This window comes from Vombatus ursinus, unplaced genomic scaffold (genome assembly GCF_900497805.2).
Source record: "Vombatus ursinus unplaced genomic scaffold, bare-nosed wombat genome assembly UNPS02014961.1, whole genome shotgun sequence".
Taxonomy (NCBI): domain Eukaryota; kingdom Metazoa; phylum Chordata; class Mammalia; order Diprotodontia; family Vombatidae; genus Vombatus; species Vombatus ursinus.
In genome coordinates this window covers 1-19,664 of record NW_020954739.1, presented here as the reverse complement: position 1 = coordinate 19,664, position 19,664 = coordinate 1, and the positions used below count along the sequence as shown (strand labels likewise).

Sequence of the window (19,664 nt, the reverse complement as noted above, 5' to 3'; positions counted from 1 at the left end):
CGGCTCTGACATCCTGGGTTCTAAGGGCCCTCCCAGCAATGACATTCTGGGTTCTAAGGGCCCTCCTAGCGCTGATATCCTCTATTCTAAAGGCCTTCCCAGCCCTGACATTCCATGTTCCAAAGGCCCTCCCAGATCTGACATTCTATGTTTTAAGGTCCATTTCAGTTCTGACATTCCATGTTCTAAGAGCCCTCTTGGTCTGATGTTTATGATGGAAAAGATGAAGTCTCTGTTTTGGAGAGATCAGTGTTCCAACTGATTATGATCACAGTGTTTAACATTCTGACTGGAAGAGAGGGAGGAGCTTAAGTGGTCCCCAAACTCCATGGAGTTGGGGACCCACCTACCCCAGTGCTGCTAAGAAGAAGGAGTCTGAGCCTCAAATGATTGCTTTCTACCACTTTGTGGACTTTGAGAGAAGGACAGAAAGGAGCTAGGGAGGAGGTCCTGGGTCCCTGTGGGCACACACCCCCTCCCCATCTGGACTTTTCCTTGGAGGAGAAGGATCCAGGAGCTCGTATCCCAGCCCTGAGTCGGGGGCGGGGGGGGCTTTACCAGAAGAAATAATTTCCTAGGGAAGCTCTCCTATCTCCCTTTCCTTTTGCCTCAATGGCCCTTTCTTCTAGAGGTCCCCCATAAACCCTGAAAGTTGGTTATTGGCCAGGGTGGGGAAGGAGAGAGAGGCCATTTTCAAGGTGGGAAAACTGACGCCCAGAGTGGGAAAGGGACTTGCTCAAGGTCTCCCACTGAGTCAGCGGCAGAACTGGGAACTGAAGCCCTGGCTTACCAGCTCACTTGTTCTTTCCACAGTACGAGTGTCTCCCCTGGGTATTCCCAGGGGAGGATGTGTAGCCTCTTAATGGAATCTACTGTTATTTCCTGCCTCTGGCTAATAGACTTTCTTCCTGTCCTTCCTCACGTGCATGAATCCTCTGCCCTCCTCCCTTCCCTAAAAAAAAAAAAATTCCTCTTCCTTCTTTAGGTTTCCATGGCCCTGAATTCCCCCTGAGTCATTGTAGAATCACCACAGCAACCCCCACCCCTCCTTAGCCCGGGCTCAGATAACCTTCAGCCTCTATGAATTAGCAGCTTGGGGGGATTAGGGGGCGACTGGCACCTTCCCTGGCTTCCTAAGGCAGGTGTGGGCCGATAGGAAGGGCCCTCGAGTCAAGCCCTCCATCTGCAAAAATGAACTGAATAATCTTTTCCGTCCCTCCCAGGGCCTCCATTCTGTTATTTAAGGTTCCTTCTAGTCCTGGGCCAATTTTTTTTCTTTTGAGGCAATTGGGATTAAGTGACTTGCCCAGAATCACACAGCTAGTAAGTGTCTGAGGCAAGACTTGAAGTCAGGTCCTCTTGACTCCAGAGCTGGCGCTCTATGTGCTGTGCTGCCTAGCTGCCCCCTATATCTGTGCCATTTTAATAATAATTTTATATATAGCTCTTTAAGGTTCACAGATAACTTTACAGATGTTGGTTGACTTGGTCTTCACAATAACCCAATGACAATAATAATGATAATAGTAATAATAATAATAATAATAATAATAATAATGGCAGCTAGCATTTATTTTAAGATTTGTTAACTGCTTTGTAAATATTATTTCATTTTATCCTGGGAGGTAGTTGCTATTATTATCCCCATTTTACGAAGGAGGAAAGCGGCTGAGAGGAGGTAAGTGATTTGCCACAGCTAGTAATTGTCTGAGGCTGGATTTGAACTCAGGTCTACAGGCCCATTATTCTATCTGCTTCTACCATAAAGTCTCTTCCAGCTCTGACATTTTAGGTTCCAAAGTTCTGTTCCTTTCCAGCTATTATATTCTAGGTTATATATTCTAAAGTCCTTCCCTGCTCAAACTTTCCAAGTTCTGTGTTCTAAGGTCCCTTCTGGCTCTGAAATTCTATCTTCTAAAGGCCTTTCTAGTTCTCTTCTCTGATGCTTTATATTTCCTTCTCATTCTAATGTTATAATAAGGGGAATTTACATAGTGTTTTGAATCAGGTCCATCTTGAGCTCCCTAACACTTCTGCTCTGAAGGACAGGAATTTTTATCTCCATTTTACATTTGAGGAAAGTGAGGGTTGGAGAAATGAAGGCATTTGTCCATGGACACCCAGCTAGGAAGCGTAGAAGCAGGAGTCTCCTTTTCCCTGCCTTGCCTGCAGTCTGGTCCAGAGACTTTCCGCTGTCCCAGGCCTCTTCTCAGCAGAGCAGTGTACTTCCCGCTTGCAGCTGGATTTGGGTGTCCTGGGGAAGCCTACAGGACAAGATCAGAGTCTGTGGCCTAGAACAGGTCCTTGTACATAGCAAATATTTGTGGAATTGATTAGAGATAAACAGAGGAATCCCTCCCGGCTTCATTTCCCTAGAAAAAAATTCCTTACTTGGTGACAATCCCTTTTGGAGATAAACCTTTGGCTCAATTCCTTTGGTCAAGGAAAGACAGATATGCAGTCTGTCCCCAGGTCCGGAAACAAAGCCCTTCTGGCTTCGGAGCCTGGGTTCCTCTGATAGCCTTGGGGATCTCAGTACTCTCAGAAAAAGGGAGGAGGCATCGGAAGTAAAGGGAGGATTTTTATGATCACAGATAAGCCACCTGCCTTCAACCTTTCAAACAAAAACCACCACAACACCAAAAATTCACCACCAACAGACAAAACTTAAACACCTCCTCAGGACTAATTTCAGCTTCCTTCTGGCTAGCGAGCTTACCTACTTTTCCAAAGGTCTGTCAGCGTGATGATGCATTAATCATTCAAATGAGATCAATTCCATTCAACAAGCTTTGCCTAGGTGGCCCAGAGGATAAAGAGCTGGGCTTGGAGTCAGGAAGACCTGAGTTCAAATGTAGCCTCAGACACTCATTAGTTGGGTGATGCTTCAGTTTATCCCTCTGTAAAAAATGGAGGTGCTATTATTACCTCCCTCCCAGAATTGTTGTGAGGCTCAAAAGAGAATAATCGTGAAGTGCTTAGCCCATAGTAAATGCTATATAAATGTTAGTTACTATTTATAATAATATTATTACTGTGTGTGAGAAGGCCCTGGGCTAGGGACTGAGGATAAACACATTCAGATTTTACTCTCAAGGATTTGTCCGAGATAATGGGAAGAAAGACAAGCCCACAAATCTCTGTGATGTAAGAGTCAAGAATTTAGGTGGAGGGGTACTGTCTTCGACTAGGCTCTAAGGAGTTTCTTCTACTTGTGTGACCTGAGGCTCCGTTTCCTTATCTACAAATGGAAGGAGGTGACTAGACCCTCTTTAACGCCTCTTTCAGCTCTAAATTCCACTGACCTCACACACTATCCCCCCAGGAAGGAAGGCAGTACCTGGGGCAAAGGGGAGGGGAAGAGAGGCTGACTTTAAAAAGAGAAGGCGGTCCATTGGTAGAGTGTGTGGGGGGGGGGAATCAGAGACTTGGAGCCGGAAGGGACTGGAAAGACCATCTTGTCCCACTTCTGTGATCCTTACAATCCCGTGTGATTTTGGGCCAGTCACTTAATTTTCCTTCCTTTCAGAGTCCTCAAATGTAATAAAGTAGTTGGGCTAGATTGGCCTCTGTGGGACCCTGGACAAGTTACTGAACCCTGTCAACCTCAGTTTCCTCATCTGTAAAATGGGGATGATTATTGCACCTCCATCCCAGGGTTATTGTGAGGATAAAATGACATAGTATTTGCAAAGTGCTACATAAATATTGTAGCTATTATTAAGGGGAGGAGGATGATTCTACCAACTCTGGAGCTGTGATACTAAATGCAAATGAGGAAACTGAGGTCCAGAGAAGTTAAATGATCTAAGGTCACCCTGATGCAAAGTGACTCCCAAGCCTGGCACTTTTTTGGCACTTAAGGCTGCTACCAAAGGGATTCCAGTCCAGTCTTTGGGGAAGTTAGAGTACCTGAGTGACCCCAGGCAAGTCACGTCCCCTCAAAGGACCTTAGTTTCTTCATTTGTAAAATGAGGGGCCGGACCAGCCCACCCAGAGTTCTCTCCCAGACCCGCGAAGGAGCCAGTTACTACATCTGTTTCCCCTCCCCCACCGGCCAGGGGCTTCTCCCCCGCCCCCAACCCGGGGCTCGCAGCCGTTGGAATGAGGGCGATGGGGGGGAGGGGGCGAGAGGACGAGTCCATTGGGGTTGAGGAGGGGGGCGTAAGTCCACTTGGTCCTATTTGCTGAGGGTGGGACCCCGAGCCCTGGGGATCAGGGCGGAGGTGGGAGTTCTGCTGATGAGCTAGGAGAGCCCCCGCGCACCCCTGCTCCCCGACCCTCCCCTGCCCCCCTCCCGTGCATCCCTGTGCGCCCCCGGCCCCCCAGACCTGGGTCACCTGTGGGGAGGGGCGGCCGTTCGCTGCCCCGCCCCTGCCTCACGTGAGCTGGTTGGGCGTCCGGGACCGCGCTAGTTCTGAGGCTGCTCGCGCCCCCTCCCCGTTTTCTGCGTTCGAGGGCGAGGGACCCTTGGCCGGCTGTGGTCATGTGCGTGTGCGGCCGCCTGCATCCCCAGCTGGAGGGGGGCCGGCTCGCCTGCCCCGTGGGTCCGCCAGGTGAGAGGGCCGGGGGCTGGGGGGCGGGAGGCGGGGGGCGAGGGGCTAGTGCCCTCCCCGCGCGCCGGCGCCCTTCCGGTCCCCTCCTGGGCCAGGTGGCCCCGCCCCCCCCACCTGGCCGGGTGACGGACCTGGGGCCCGGGCCAGGTGTGCGGGGGTGCCCGCCCCCCCCCCCAGGGAGGGAGTCCCGGAGCCCGGAACCCCAAAAGTCCCCTGCTCAGCGGCAGGAACCTTAGAACAGAGAACTCAGAATGCCAGAGCCGAAAGACCCCTTAGAACAGACAAGTGAGGCCTTTTTATAGGATGGACAATCCTTAGGATATAGAATCTTAGGCCTGAGAACGTAGGATGGCAGAACTGAGAGGGCCCTAGAGCATTTTTAAAATTCTGAACACGCTCCCCCCCAAAAGGGAGCATTTCCATTTACGCAGCACAACACCCAAAAAACAGGGTTGTATATGAAATCTTGAGTCTTCATTCGATACTGCATGGCTTTAAAAAAAATTCCATGCATTACTTTCAAAACTGTTTTGCTTGTGTGAACTTCCTTCTGAACTTCTCTTTCACACATTAAAAAAAAAACGTTTCAATGTACCTCCCCTCTTTTTGGCGTCACTGTTTCTAATCCCTTCTCTATCCCTTCCTTCCCTCCATTAGAAAATAAAAATAAAAACCAAAAAAAGTGAGGGAAAACTCTTTGAACAAATAGCTAGTCAAGTCAAATCCACACAATGGACCTGCCCAACAACATGACTTTCTGCACCTTGAGTCCAACATCTCTTTGTTAGGAGGAGGGTAATTATGTTTCCTTTTAATCCTCCCAGAGAAGAGTTCTTAAGGCTTCCAAAGTTGTTTTTCTTTACAATGCCGTTATCCTTGTGTAAACCGTTGTCACGTCACTGGTTGATATCATTCAGGCTTCTAGGACAATTTCACGTCTCTTTTCCCATGCCTTGCGACACAATCATATTCCATAATGTCTATAGACTCCAATTGGTTTCAGCCTTTCCTATGTAGCACTTAGAAAGGAGAGCTTTAAACCTTAGAATTTGGGATTGCTGCTAGAAAGGACATAGGGTCATAAGATGGAGGGATCTGATTTAGAACTGGAGGAAAACTTAAAAATTTAGACCTGGTCATCAAATCCAACCCCTTCATTTTACCGATGAGAAAACTGAGGCATCCTGAGGTTAACTGACTTGCCCATTGTCACACACCTAGTACATGCCTTGAGGCAGGATTTAAAACTAGGTCTTCTAAATTCCCAAGTTCTGCCCACTTGACCATGCTGACCTTAGAGCATAGAATGTCAATTGGGACTTTAAAACATAAGATGTCAGCTTGGAGGGCCCATGAAATAATATTGGAGCTGGAAGGATCTTAGAACTTAGAACACTTAATGTTAGAGGTGGGAGGGTGTGCCGGCCGCGCCCGTGCACTCTCCTCCTATAAGGAGCAGGCTGCCAGAGTCATACTTACCCGTCTTCGGAGCCTACCCGGATAAACACACAGAGACGAGCCTACCAGGAGGTGCCAACACCCGAGCTTTATTCAGAGGCCATCACAGCAAGGCCAAGCAGGAAGGCCATAGCAAGAGAGCAGGAGCAAAGAGAGCGCGTGCTCCGACCACAACCCCATTCCTTAAGTACCTACTTAGCCCCTCCTCCTCAGCCCGCCTACTAGTCAATGATTGTAGGGTCAGATACCTGAAGGGGATGTCTGAGTTTAGCGCACCAAGGGAGAGGAAGTGACGCAGGAGGCTAGGACCAGATACAGGAAGGAGGCGTCTGGGATTAGTGCATAGACAAAGAGAGAGCACGTGACCTAGGAAGTCAGGCCCAGATACCGGGAGGAGGCATCTGGGGTCAGTGCTACACAAAGGGAAAGTACGTGACCCAGGAAGTCAGGAAGGACACAGGAAGGAGGTGTCTGGGGTTAGCGTTGTACCTAGGGAGGGGGCTAGACAAAGGAACTTGTTCTCTGCCGTCCCACTGCCATGTGGCACAGCCCCTGCCTCGGGAGCGTTAGCTCTGGTTACTTCCTAAAACCCAGTTCCTACCCCATCTTGCCACAACCCCCACTTGGCAGTAGCCAACATCAGACAGTCCCTCACAGGAGGGACCTTAGAACATTGAATATCAGAGTTGGAGAGACTTTAAAACGTAAAGTGTCTATATCACATTGCTTGCCTCTTGGGGAAGGAATAGGGAGGGGAAGGAGGGAGAAAAATTTGGATCTTGAAATCTTATAAAAATGAATGTTGAAAACTATCATTACGTGTAATTGGAAAAAATAAAATTGTGTTTGGAAAAAAAAAACATATAAGGTGTTAAATTGTTAGAGAGACCTTAGAACACGGGACAATTAATGTCATAGGTGGGAGGAACCTTAGAACATAGGATGACAGAATTGGGAAGAACTTGGAACTGTAAAATGTCAGAGTTTGAGGGAACATAGGATGTCAGAGCTGACAATGTTCATAGAACATTGAATAATAGAGGTGAAAGGGATGTTAGAAAATAAAATATGTCCGGTTAGAAAGGATTGCACTTGGTCTCCTTGGCCCCAAAGGGCAAACTTGGATGGGAGCAGCAGCTGGAACATAGGCAGTAGTTGCTGACAGGGAGATTTAGGGTCTATTCAAGGAAGAACTTGCCAAAAGTCAGAGCTAATCCAGATCAGAATTGGCTGTCCTCAGAAGGCGCCATTCCCCCTCCCTGGATGTCTTCCAGTCAAGGAGGGGTGAGCATGTGTTGGAGAAATCGTAGAAGGGATTTCTGGTCAGGTTGGGGTAGGTTAGACTCTTAAGACTTTCTTCTCACTGTGATTCTGTGATCTGGGGGAATTGCCAAAGAGACATACTTAGATTTCATCAAGCCGTCTGCCAGCCTTTCACATTATCTTTGTGGATGAGTTTGAAAGATGTGGGCTGAATGATAGTATAATCAAGTGGGTTTGGAACTGGTCATATGAAGACTAGTCCTTAATAGGTTGATGTCACTTTGTAAGGAAAATTCTGGTATACCCCAGAGGTCTTGAGCTCTCTTCTACTGCACATTGTTATTGATGACTTGAATGAAGGCTTAGGTAGCCTGCTTATTTAATTTATAGATGACACAGATTTTGGAGGGATAGTTAATACAACTCAGATCCAAAAAGGATTGGTGAGCTGAACCTCATAGGTTTCATATGGTTAAATGTGTAGTCCTCCTTTTTGGATATGGATTCAAAAACTCAGTGGCTCAAGTAAAAGATGGGGGGAAAGCTTAAAAAATATATCTAGGTCAATATGAGTCAACAGTGTGACTCCTTGTTTGTGTTCAAAAAAGCTAATTCAGTCTTAGGCTACATGAAAAAAATCTGATATAGAGACAGATGATGAGTAATCCTGACACCCCCTGCCCTCGTCAGATCACATCTAGAGTGTTTTCGTTTTGTTCTGGGCATCGTTTTGTCCAGGTTGGTGGGGGTACTTAAACTGTATTCCAGATGATCTCTTGGAAAAACTCTGACAGAGATACACTTCGAGGAAGAGAATTCGAATACGGGGTGTCCCGAAAATCTTAGTGCAATGTAAGGTTTATTAAGACTTTTGGAACACCCTGTATTTGAAGGGTTGTCCAGTGGGAGCGGGATTAGATTTGCTCTGTTTGACCCCAGAAGGCAGAAGAGTTGGGGTGGGGCTGGGGTAAGGGGGAACGTTTGGGAGGGGGGAGAGTTGCTTAGAGGAAAATTTTTGACTTAAATGAAGGGACATTCGTTTTAAGAATTAGAGCTGTCCAAAAGGTGAATGAGTTCCCAGTCCCTGGAATTCTTCAAGAGGAAGTTAAATGACTGCTTGTTGGGGATATCATTACTGTTTAGATAAGGGCTGTATTCTTTGAGGAATTCTTAACCTTTTTTGTGACCTAGACCCCTTTGACATTGAGTCTGATAAAGCCCATGGACCCCTTCTCAGAATTATGTTGTTAAATGCAGAAAATCAAACACATAGGATTACAAAGGAAACCAATTATAATTATTGAAATAGAAGTATCACAGTGTTTTTTCTAAGTTCATGGACTCCAGGTGAAGAATGCCTGAACTAGATGACCCCTGAGGCCCCTTACACCTCTAAGATTCTGTGATTCTTTGACTTTAGAACAGAAAGTTTCCAAGCTGGGGACTGGTGGGGTGGGGACGGGGGCGCGGCTCAGACCATACATAGACATTTGAGTGGAAAACGCTGTTGGGGTCATTGATCCTAATGGGCTCATTTTGCAGGGAAGGGAAGGGACACTCACAGAGGGGGACTGACTTGCTGTGGATCACACAAGGAGTTGTTGGCAGATTGGGAGCCAGAACTAGTAACACAAGAGGCAGTGTTGCAAATGCAGGAGGGCTAGACCTGGGTTCAAATCCTGTCTTAGTAATTTACTAGCTTTGTGCCTAATCCTTTGCCTCCTTGGGGCCTCAGTTTCATTATCTTTCAAGTAGGGAGTAAATAATACGGGGGTTGTTATGAAGGGAGTGCTTTGCAACCCTTATTTTGCATTGCTGTAAAAATGCAGGTTGTCATTAGAATCCGGGTCTTCTGACTCCCAGGCCGGCAGGGCTCTTTCTGTCATTCTTGGCTGGTTTGATTGGCTAGACAGAATGAATGTAGGAGCCTCCCGCTTCTTTCCATTTTGTACCGTCTTGGTTCTGTACTTTTCCACTCCACCAGGCCAGAGGAGGATGGGGAAGGGCTTTGCCTGCCCACAGAGGAAGGTCCCCAGCAACATGACACGACCCATACATAGCCTTTGTATCCAGATGTCTTTCTCCATTCCCTCTCTTGCCCTTTGGAATGTACTGGAAAGAGGATTGGACTGGAAGTCAGCAGAGACCTGGGCTCCAGTCCTGCTTCTAACGCTGGCGAGGCTTGTGACCAGAGGCAAAGTCTGAGCCTCAGCCCCTCGTTTGGAAACTCGGGATAATAATAATATCCGCAGAACCTACCACTTAGGGGATGTTGTGAAGGTCCAGTTTTCTTTCCATCTATCTGTCTGTCTGCTCGGTGGCACAGTAAATAGAGTGCCAGGTCTGGAGTCAGGAAGATTCATCTTCTTGAGTTCAAACCTGACCTCAGACGCTTAGTGACCCTGGGCCCTGTGACCCTGGGCAAATCACTTCACCCTATTTGTCTCAGTTTCCTCATCTGTCAAATGAGCTGGAGAAGGAAATGGGAAACCATTCCAGTATCTTTGCCAAGAAAATCCCAAATAGTGTCACAAAGAGTCAGACATGACTAAAAATGACCGAAATATATATATATATATATATATATATATACACACACACACACACACACATAAACATGTGTATATGTATACCTGTGTATATGTTATTGACCTCACCTGACCTGGGCCCTAACCGAGGGGTGACCCTTCATCTGAGCTAGACATGAGTGTTAGTATTGTCCATAATGTGGGTGCTTCTGCCCCGTGCTCCACCAGACCTCCACCTTCTCTGGGTGCCCCCCAGTATCACTGATGTTTCTGGATGATTTCAGAGCAACTGGATGCTCGGCGACCACTGGCCCATGAGTGCCTAGGTGAAGTCCTGAGGGTCCTCCGACAGGTCATCAGCAAGTATCCCCTGCTCAACACTCTAGAGACCCTCACAGCTGCTGGGACCCTCATCTCTAAGGTCAAAGGTGAGCTGGGAGGTGAAGGGGGGTGTTGGGGAAGAGCTTTGCTGGGTGACTTTTTAGGCCCTAGGGCTGGCCTCTGCCCACCTGAGCCAGGCTTCACTTTCTGAGGGTGGGCTTAAAGTAGGAAGAGGATAATTTGGGACTGGGTGACTTAAGACCCAGAGCCTATTTCTCTGGCAGTGCCCTAGACCCTGGGTGATAACAGCTGACATTTATTAAACACCTACTGTCTGCATGTTGCATTCAGCATTGGGAGAGATGAAAAATCTGAATCCCAATACCTGCCCTCGTGGAGTTTAAGGTCTAGTAGGGCAATAAGAAACCAACATAGACAGCTGTCATACAGAGTGTTATGTTATGAGTGCATTAGAGACATTGGCACTCTCTGTGAGCCCCAAGAAAGAAGGGTTCTTGAGCAGAGGGAGCTTTTGAAGACAGATTGGAATTCTGTAGGGACGTCAGGAAGGAGGATGGGCATTCTGTGAACACAGACACAGAGGAGTCAAAGTGTAGAGGCCGGAGGGCGTGGTGGGCTGAACATGCAAGGACGGAGGTTAGCCATAATGATCAGTGGTTGGGGAGGAGGAGTAAGAGATGGACCTGGAGAAGTAGGGAGGCGCCAGGCTGAGAAAGGCCTTGAATAACCAGCAAAAGAGTCTGAACTTTAACCAAGAGGCCACAGGAAAGGACTGAATCCTGAGCAGGGGAGCGACGGGACTCCTTGTGGGCGGGAAGACCCATTGGGAGGCGACACTTGAGGTGGGTGGTGCCAGGGCCTAGGCTGGTGGCAGTGAGGGATGCAGAGGAAGGGCCAGATACCAGGCATGCTCGGTAGATGGAAGAGAAGGGGTGAAGCTAGCCCTTAGGTTATGGAGAAGGGAGAAGAGACGAGTGGCAGTGAGTGCTGCAGACAAAGGGCAGAGGTGACGGGACTGGCTTTGGATCTGTTGAGTTGAAGGTGCCAGGAAGCCCTCCGGGGTCTGGTTGGCAGCTGGAGCTTCACAGGGCAGTCAGGGATGGGGAGTCGTCTGCGTCAAGGTGGTAGTTAATGCCATGGCAGGAGCTAAGATCATCAAGGGGTAGCGGAAAGAAAGAGGAGAAAAGTGGGTCTGGAACATGGGGACACCTGCACTAAGGTGTTAGAGAGAGGCTGAGGACCCTCTGAAAGACTGGACCCTTCGAAAGCTAAGGGGAGAGAGGGGATTCAGAAGGATGGGTTAATGCTTTTCGGTGTCACGATTAGAAAAGCATCCTAACACAGACCCTTGAATTGGTCATTAAGTGGCCATTGTGACTGTGGAGGGAGCTGCTTCCACACAGTGGTAGGATTTGCTAAGAGTCCAGAGTGAGGAGCTCTAGGTGTCAAGGTAACTTTGGGAAAGTCTCACCATGGTACTATTGGGGAAGGGGCTGGTCCAAAAAGTTGGAAGAAGGCTGCTTAAGGGCTGGCTGGGAGACCCACGCCTGTTTGTGGGCAGATGGGAATGAGGCAGTAGATAAGCAGAAAGCTAAGGTCGGTGATCGGGAGTGACCCTTTCAAGAGCCCAAAGTGGAGGTCGAGGGGGCAGGGTCAGAGGTGGAAGCAACAGGCCTTGGTAACTGGGCCAGATTCATTGAGAGAAGGGGGTGAGTGCGGGAGCTCTGGGTTGCCGAATGAATGAATGGTGGGGCCGAGGCCAGAAATGTAAGCAATTGAAGGCTCTTGGGACACAGAATGCAGAGAAAGCAGGGTCAAAAGCAAGAAAACAAGTGTAGCAGAGCGCATGGGCTTGGTTTTGAACATGCTGAGTTGGCGGTGCTGTTGGGATGTGTACGTGGGTATCCAGATGCCCACAAAGCTGAGGGCTCGTCCCTGAGCAGAAGCCGTTGTTATCACCCCTCACGCCCCCCAAGGCTGGACTCTGCAGACTGGTCGAGGGCAGCGGTGCGGGGTGGGGAGCATGAGGGGGGAGGGGGAGGGAGGGACATCTCTCCCTTCTGGGGCACAGGCTGAGCCTTCAGGGTCATTCCCTTGATGCTGATGATTGGGTTTGGGAAGATCCTCCAAGAGTTCTGGAAGTTGTTAGCTTTCTGGAAGTCCAGGAGAGAGCTTTTCCCCTCAGTCCTTGCCCAAGGGCATCTGCCTTTTCAGGACCAACTTCCTGGATGTGTGTCTGTAACTGTGCCCATAGGAAGAGCCTCCATTGTAGGGGAAACCAGACCATGGGGATGAGGGCTGGGATGCTGGCTTCTCTGGATATCTCTGGTTTCTGCTCAGGGCAGCTAGGTGGTGCCAGAGTGCACAGAGTGCTGGGCCTCGAGTCTGGAAGACTCGTCTTCCTGAGTTCAAATGTGGCCTCAGACACTTACTAGCTGCGTAACCCTGGGCAAGTCACTTCCCCCTGTTTGCCTCAGTTTCCTCATCTGGAGGAGGAAATGAGCTGGAGAAGGAAATGGCAAACTGCTCCAGTATCTTTGCCAAGAAGACCCCAGATGGGGTCACGGAGGGTCAAACTGGATTGAAACGACTGAACAGCCACAAAATGGTTTCTGGGGTTTGGTCAAGGGGGCCAGAGGGAAGGAGAGCTCTGAGGAGGAGGATGCTGGGGGGGGGGTCCTCCGTTATCCTTGGGTCACATGGGGGGTTGAACACTGGGATCCAATGTGAACCGGCCATGGTCAGGGTGGGGGTGGCGGCCCCCCCAGAGACTTCCAGCTCTCCAGGAACATTTGTCTGCCAGTCCTGGGGGCTGGGGGCTTTTCTGGGCTTCCCCCTGGTCTGTCAGACGGGGCTGCCTCCAGCCCTGGATGTCTTAGGACAACAGCTTTAAGCCACAACTTTGAGGGGCTCCTGGGAGAAAGTGCTAACTGCTTCCCCCCCACCCCCACCCCATAGGGTTCCATTATGAGTCAAACAATGAGTCTGTTAAGCGTGAGTTGGAGAAGGCCTTGGAGACAGTTGCTGTGTCCTTCAGCAGCACGTGAGTGACTGTGGCTCTCTGGGTAAAGAGGGGGTCTGGGGAACTCTCTTCTCTTCCTCCTTAGTCTCCAGACCTCTGGCTGGTGGTCAAGAGGCCCCACTTCTGTCACTGACACCTCGCTCTGACCGTGGGTCACCTAGAAAGATTACAGACTTTGTGAGTCCTGGCTCTGCCACTCACTAGGTGACAGGAAGCAGATCACTTTCTTCTTTGGGCCTCAGTTTCCCTTTTTGTAAAATGAAGGGGGTGGGGGTTGACCAGTGAGGGCCCTTCTAGCTGAACATCTTAGATGATCCCTTCCTTCCTCTGGGCTCTCTGTTTCCTCATCTGTAAAATGGGGGTCATACAGCCCATCTTACCTGTTATCGGGATCAAACAAGGTTGTGGCCCTCAAAGCACTGTATAATTTTATGAGATTATTACTGGCCCCCAGGAGGTGGTGCCGCCATCCTCAGTACTATTGGCCTCCTTACCAGGCTCTCTGCCCTCTCTCCCTGTTCAGTGTGTCTGAGTTCCTCATGGGTGAGATGGACATCAGTACCCTCCTTTCTATGCCTCCCGGTGACCAGAACCAGGTAAGTGGGCCTTGCCCTTTGCTTTCTTGTCAGAGGCTTCTAGATCTTGGGGGACATTGGATCATAGATATGGTAAAAAAAAGAATCTGGCCTGGGGGTCCAGAAACCTCAATGCCAGCCTCTGGCATTGGATCACCCACTATGTGACCTTAAGCAAACGTCTCCCCCTCCACTCTCTAGGCCTCAGTTTCCTACTCTGTCAGTTGGGTTAACACCTGCCAGGCACTGCTTCATAAAAGTGGTAGGAAAATCGCAGGAAACCTGACTTCCCTCTTTATAAGTGGGAGGGACTTTAGTACATCGAATACTGACTCTAGAAGACAGTGTAGATCAGAGCATGTCACCTTTAGCACAGAGGCAGCCTGGTATAGTGCAAAGAATAATGGACTTGGAGTCAGGAGGGGCCTGGGTTCAAATCCTGCTGTTGCCTCTCACTAGGATTGTGACCCAAGACGAGTCATTTCACCTTGAGCCTTATTCCTCATCTATAAAATGGGGATAACGGTACTCGTAATACCTGCCTCACAGGAAGGTGATGCAGAGGTGAAGCATTAAGGATATGTAAGCAGTCATTACAAATAATAGTGCCCGAGTTGGGTGGGCCTTGGGACCCCACATCACAGAGCAGCCAGAAGATACCTTAGAATGTAGAATGTCAAAGCTAAGACCTTTAGAGGAGAAAATGTCAGAGCTGGGAGGAGCGTTGGAACATAGGGTGTTAAAAGTTGGGAGGGACCTTACCTTAGAACATGGATGGTCAGCACTATAAAGGGAACCTTAGAACTCAGAATGCCAGAGCTGAGAAAATAAGAGAGAAGTGACTTACCCAAGGTCACGTGTCTTGAACCCAGGGCCAGGCAGCCTTCCAGGCCCAGGCTCTTCCTTTAAACCTCATTGTCTCCCCCAGGTATCGTAGACCAGTCAAGGTCACACACACATACTTGAAAGTACTGGACGGGGAGGCCTTCCAGTGTGGGTGGTTTGGGCTTGCTTTGCATTGCCTTATGGGGCTATCTAACCTGTTCTCTCTTTCTCTCCTAAGTCCATGGAAAACCTTTATGGGGGCCTCTCAGGGCAGTGTACGGATAGCATGTCTCCGGGCACAGAACCTTTTGGTAAGCTGGCCTGCTATCTGTGCTGATTTGGGGGAAGGTCCTCGTCCTGGGCGGCCGGCTTGGCCCCGGGGGGAGTTGGGCAGGGAAGGCTGGTAGCTCCGGGGAGCTGGGGGGAGACGTCTATTGGGCAGGTGTGGCCTTTGGTGGCACCTTCTCTTGAAGCCTCCAGCTGGAGTAACGCAGGGTTCGGCACTCCTTGGGGGCTGCAAGCGTCTTGTGTGGGCAGGGCCCCAGACTTGGCGCTTGTGGGGCTCTAGCGAGGAGAGAATGCTCAGCTCTTGGTCTCAGGAGGAACCAACACCAGCCCCTGCCCTCAAGAATAGGTCGTTCTGGGGTGAGAAGTGTGGCCTTTGAAGGCAGGGCAGGCACACTGATTGGTGAAAGGCACAGCCCTTGCCAGAGCTCTCTACCAGCTCCCACACTGTCTCTGTTTGGGAGCTGGGAGGCTTCCTCCAAACCTGGTCTTCTGGCTGTAGGCTGCCTGTTGGCGGACGATGTGGACGTGGTGCTGCAGCACTGTGAGGGGGGAGTGGATGTGGCCTTGCAGTACGCCAAGAACATCGCCAAGTATATGAAAGATCTCATCAATTACCTGGAGAAGCGGACGACACTCGGTGAGACCCAGTGATAGCTGGATTCCTGCATGCATGGGCTCTCCCCAGGAGGAGATAAGAGAAGGAGAAGGCAGTGAATGAGAAGAGAGTGACAGGCTCAAGGAAATGTGAAAGCTAGGAAGAACCCAAGGTCAGAGCTGGGAGGGCCCCTAGAACCCAGGATGTCAGAGCTGGGAGGGCCCCTAGAACCCAGGGTGTCAGAGCTGGGAGGGCCCTTAGAACACAGGAGGTCAGAGCTGGGAGGGCCCACTAGAGCACAGGATGTCAGGGCCAAGAGGGGCTTTAGAGATTGCGTAGTCCATTTCCCTTCTTTTATAGTTGAAAAACTGAGTAGTGCCATGGAGGTTGTGACTTGGCCAAGGTTCCAGAGTGTGTTACTGGCAGGGACCTCAGTCTCAGAAATTAGGCGTAATATAAGATGGCATCTTATTAGAGGGGTCAGGCTCTAAGATGCCTAAGAAAAGGAAGAGCTCATTGGTGGTTAGGGAAGTTGCCGTGGAGGAGGGAGGTCAGGCAGGCCCATGGAATGGCGGGAGGACAGAGATCCTTCATTCTGGGTAGGGGCTCAGGATGCGCATACTTTGAGAAGGACACTACTCTTTCCCTCAGTCGTTTGACAGTGGCCTAGTAGACAGGGCACTAGATTTGGAGTTAGGAACCTCTGCTGCTTTGACTGCCTCTGTGACCTTGGACCAGTTCACCTAAACTCTCCTGCCTCAGTTTCCTCCTGAATAGTGAGGGGCTTTGACCAGGTGATCTTTAGAATTCCTCCCAGCTCTGAATCCTAAGTCCTGTGGACTGATATCCAAGAGCTCTTTCCCAGTGACTGGAAGTGAGATCCAGAGCATGAGGATTCCCATGGCCCTCGGGCTGTGGGGTGGGGCTGTGCTGTCCTTGGCTCCTGTGGGCTAGCTTCAGGTGCTGAGTAGTGACAGGTCCCTGCTCCTTCTCTCCCCTTGCCCAGAGATGGAGTTTGCCAAAGGTCTGCAGAAGATCGTCAACAGCTGCAAACAGACGATAACCCAGGAGGTGGGCCAATGCTCCTGATGACCCCCCGGAGCAAAGGGTGGGGGTGGGGCCTTTGCTAGGGAGCTGAGGTGGGGGGCTGGCTCTGTGGGTGCAATGGGCTGGATGGCAGGATGAGAAAGGGGCCTCCTGGGTTCGACCTGATCCCTTCTTTCTGCAGCCCCACATGCCTTTCCTGTCCATCTATTCCCTGGCCCTAGAACAGGACATGGAGTTTAGCCATGGGATGCTGCAGGTGGTGGCTACCCTGCAGAACCAGACTTCAATGCAGGTGAGAGCCTCCCCAACCCCTCCTCCATCCCTCTTCCTCTGCTTAGCCCCATCTCCTGAAGCCTTGGACAGAGGAGTCAATGACTTTGACTTTTGAATTGAACTCTGGGATTTCTGCCCAGCATGGGAGTGGGTGTAGGAGGGAGATAGTTATCTTCACTGTCATAGATGTCATCTCCTTGGAGCTCTCCTGTGGCTCTCCTCATTGGGGGCGCCTGGTGTCTTTGGGGATCGATAATGGTGGGATTGAGTTGGGGAGAGGTGTGGGCCAGGCTTAGCTGAGGCCTTAGCACGTGGTGGCTAGCTGTGGGGTCGCTCGGCCCACCTAGGCCGCATCAGAGAGGTGTCTCCCTGATACTAGGGCCGGGCCGGGGTTCCCCACCATCTGCACCCGTATCTCCTTCCTCCCTAGCCCCTGACTCTGCGGCGTCTAGAGCACGAGAAGAAAAGGAAGGAGATCAAGGACCAGTGGCACCGGGCGCAGAGGAAGCTGGTAGGGGAGAATCTCCGTGCCTCGTCCATATGGGCAGGGAGGGTCCAGGGGCCGGCAGATCAGAGGAGGTCAGGACTTCCAGGGGCTCAGTCGACCCTCTCCTACAGAGGAGGATTGTGAGGTTCACAGAGGAGGAGGGATTTGTTCAAAGCCGCTCACTGAATCAGCGGCAGAGTCGGGAGGGCTCTTGCTGCTGGTCTGGGGTCCTTCCGTCACCCCACACAGCACGGTGAAGCCAGTTTTGTGTCAGGACGTGGTCTGGAGGCATTCCCGCTGAGGTTAGGAGCTCAGTGAAGGGTGGCCCATGTTAGCTCCCAGGCTTCTTCCTCTTCTGAGATTTTAGGAATCTTGAGTTTTTTCAGTGCCCACTTTTTGCTCGGGCCCAGGCAGCCTCGTGTCTCTTGTGCCTTTGGCAGGCGCTAGCGGGAGGCTGGCAGAGGGGGGTCCTCTCACTCCTGGCCCGGAGTCTGGCCTGGGCCCCACCTCCCCTTCAGCTCTCTCCCCTCCCTCCTTAGCAAGAAGCAGAGACCAACCTTCGAAAGGCAAAGCAGAGCTACATGCAGCGCTGTGAAGACTACGAGAAGGCCCAGTACCTGACCGTAAAGGCCGAGGAGGAGCAGGCTTGGGGCGGTGGGGCCAGTGCAGGGGCTGGGACCAGTAGTGCTGCCACCAAGGCCCTGGACAAAAAGAGGCGGCTGGAGGAAGAGGCCAAGAACAAGGTGAGGAGAGGAGACGCTGGCTGGGCTGGCTGGCTGGGGCCAGGAAAGTAGAGGAGCAGGAGCAAGGGAAGGGAGGCTGCTCTGCTCACATGCCTCTCCCTCCTCCCCTTCCCCTTCAGGCCACTAGACAGCCAGAGGGACCAGGAGGGTTGAGCCTGGAGAAGAGAAGACTTGGGGGGGAAGCAGTGCTGGGGAGGGAGCATGGATCCCAAGATGGAGAGCTGGGAGGGGTCAGAGCATTGTGCAGATGGGGAAGCTGAGGCTGCAGGGCGAAGCTGCGAGCAGTGGATGGAAGGATGAGACCTTCAGCAGTCTATCAGCAAGCGCTGATTGAGCAGCTGCGGCGTTCCAGGCATTGTGCTCGTTGCTTGTCAGTGAGACCCGAGTTCAGATTCCTGCCTCAGAAGCTTGCGTGACTCTGGGTTTCCCCTTAATGATAGTAACACATATTTTATAGTATTTGGCTGAGTTGTTAAAGGGGTGGACCAGATCTGTGTTCATGTGGTTTCCCAGCATGGGTTTGAGCCATCCCCGCAGTGCTTCTGTCTTTGAGAGGCACCATGGCATAGTGGATAGCAGAAGTCGGGAAGATCTCGGTTTGAATCTCATATCAGACACTAGCTGTGCGACCTGGGCAAATCACTCAGCCTCTCTGGGCCTCAGTTTCCTCCCCTGTAAAATGAGGGGGTTGACATCCAAAGTTCCTTCCAACTCTGAATCAGTGTCTCCCTGGGAAAAGTTGTGTATGGGTGTGCCTGGTGAGTCGACCCTGAAAGGGCTTCTCTGAGGACTCCCAGGTGTCCTGGGGCCGGCAGTGTCTGAGGCCCCTGTGGGATTTGTGGGGGTCCCCGACGAGCAGTGGCTCATGCATCTCCCTGCCCCAGGCAGAAGAGGCCATGGCCACGTACCGCACCTGCATTGCTGATGCCAAGACGCAGAAGCAGGAGCTGGAGGACGTGAAGGTGAACGCTTTGCGCCAGATCCAGGAGGTCATAAAGCAGAGTGACCAGATTATCAAGTCGGTGAGTCCCCGCGAGCGCTGGCCGGGCCCTCCGGGGTGGGGGCCGCGGTGGGATGGGGACCAAGGAAGGAGGGGTGGGCCGCGCTGGGCTGGGGCCGGGGCCGAGGGTGCAGAGTCAGAGCGGCGCAGCCGAGAAGGAAGAGGACGCCGGGCACGGGGGCGGAAGGGTCCTTGTGCAGAAGCTGTCAGACGGAGGCATGTGGAGCTCAGCCAGTAGCTGAGCGTTCAGTCTGGCCAGAACATCGAATGTGGAGCTGAAAAGGCCATTGGGAGGAGGTGGAGAAGGGCTTCACGTGCCAGGCAGCGAAGTGTTCATTTTGTTTCAGCAGCAGTAGGGAGCCTCTGATGCTTCTTGCGTAGGGGAGTGACTGATTCGATGGCTCGCTTTGGGTCAGTTCCATCAGTGACTGGGTGGCAGATGGCTGGAGAAGGGAGACGATTAGGAGGCTGTTGTGATAGGCCCGGTGAACCGGGCCGGGGCCACGGCCGGGGTAGAAGTGGCCTGACTTGGCGGTAGATTAGACGTGCGTGTGTGTGTCTGTGTCCGTGTCTGTGTGTGTGCTGGCAGACTTAGGAAGGTCCTGGGGAGTTCAGCTTTGACCGTGGTGAGTTTGAGGGGCTGGTAAAACATCCCCGGGGGG

At 51.3% G+C, this 19,664-nt stretch overlaps 1 protein-coding gene and 1 long non-coding RNA gene across 2 annotated transcripts in view; one reads left to right on the top strand and one right to left on the bottom strand.

Annotated features, from left to right (window-relative positions):
* Nucleotides 1–19,240, top strand: part of ARHGAP45 (Rho GTPase activating protein 45) — a 28,060-nt gene extending 8,820 nt beyond the window's left edge. The window contains exons 3-12 of the mRNA XM_027845363.1: nt 10,090–10,233; nt 13,106–13,190; nt 13,693–13,765; nt 14,808–14,880; nt 15,357–15,494; nt 16,459–16,523; nt 16,681–16,791; nt 17,203–17,283; nt 17,799–18,002; nt 18,887–19,240. Of these exons, the coding sequence (XP_027701164.1) occupies nt 10,090–10,233; nt 13,106–13,190; nt 13,693–13,765; nt 14,808–14,880; nt 15,357–15,494; nt 16,459–16,523; nt 16,681–16,791; nt 17,203–17,283; nt 17,799–18,002; nt 18,887–19,240 (1,328 nt within the window). The remainder of the gene's footprint in view (nt 1–10,089; nt 10,234–13,105; nt 13,191–13,692; nt 13,766–14,807; nt 14,881–15,356; nt 15,495–16,458; nt 16,524–16,680; nt 16,792–17,202; nt 17,284–17,798; nt 18,003–18,886) is intronic.
* Nucleotides 1,596–6,078, bottom strand: LOC114030551. The gene is made up of 3 exons (XR_003567629.1): nt 6,036–6,078; nt 2,720–2,900; nt 1,596–2,264 (listed from the first exon to the last, which is right to left on the bottom strand). It is a non-coding gene; the product is annotated as an uncharacterized LOC114030551 (long non-coding RNA).
* Nucleotides 19,241–19,664: the final 424 nt, after the last annotated feature.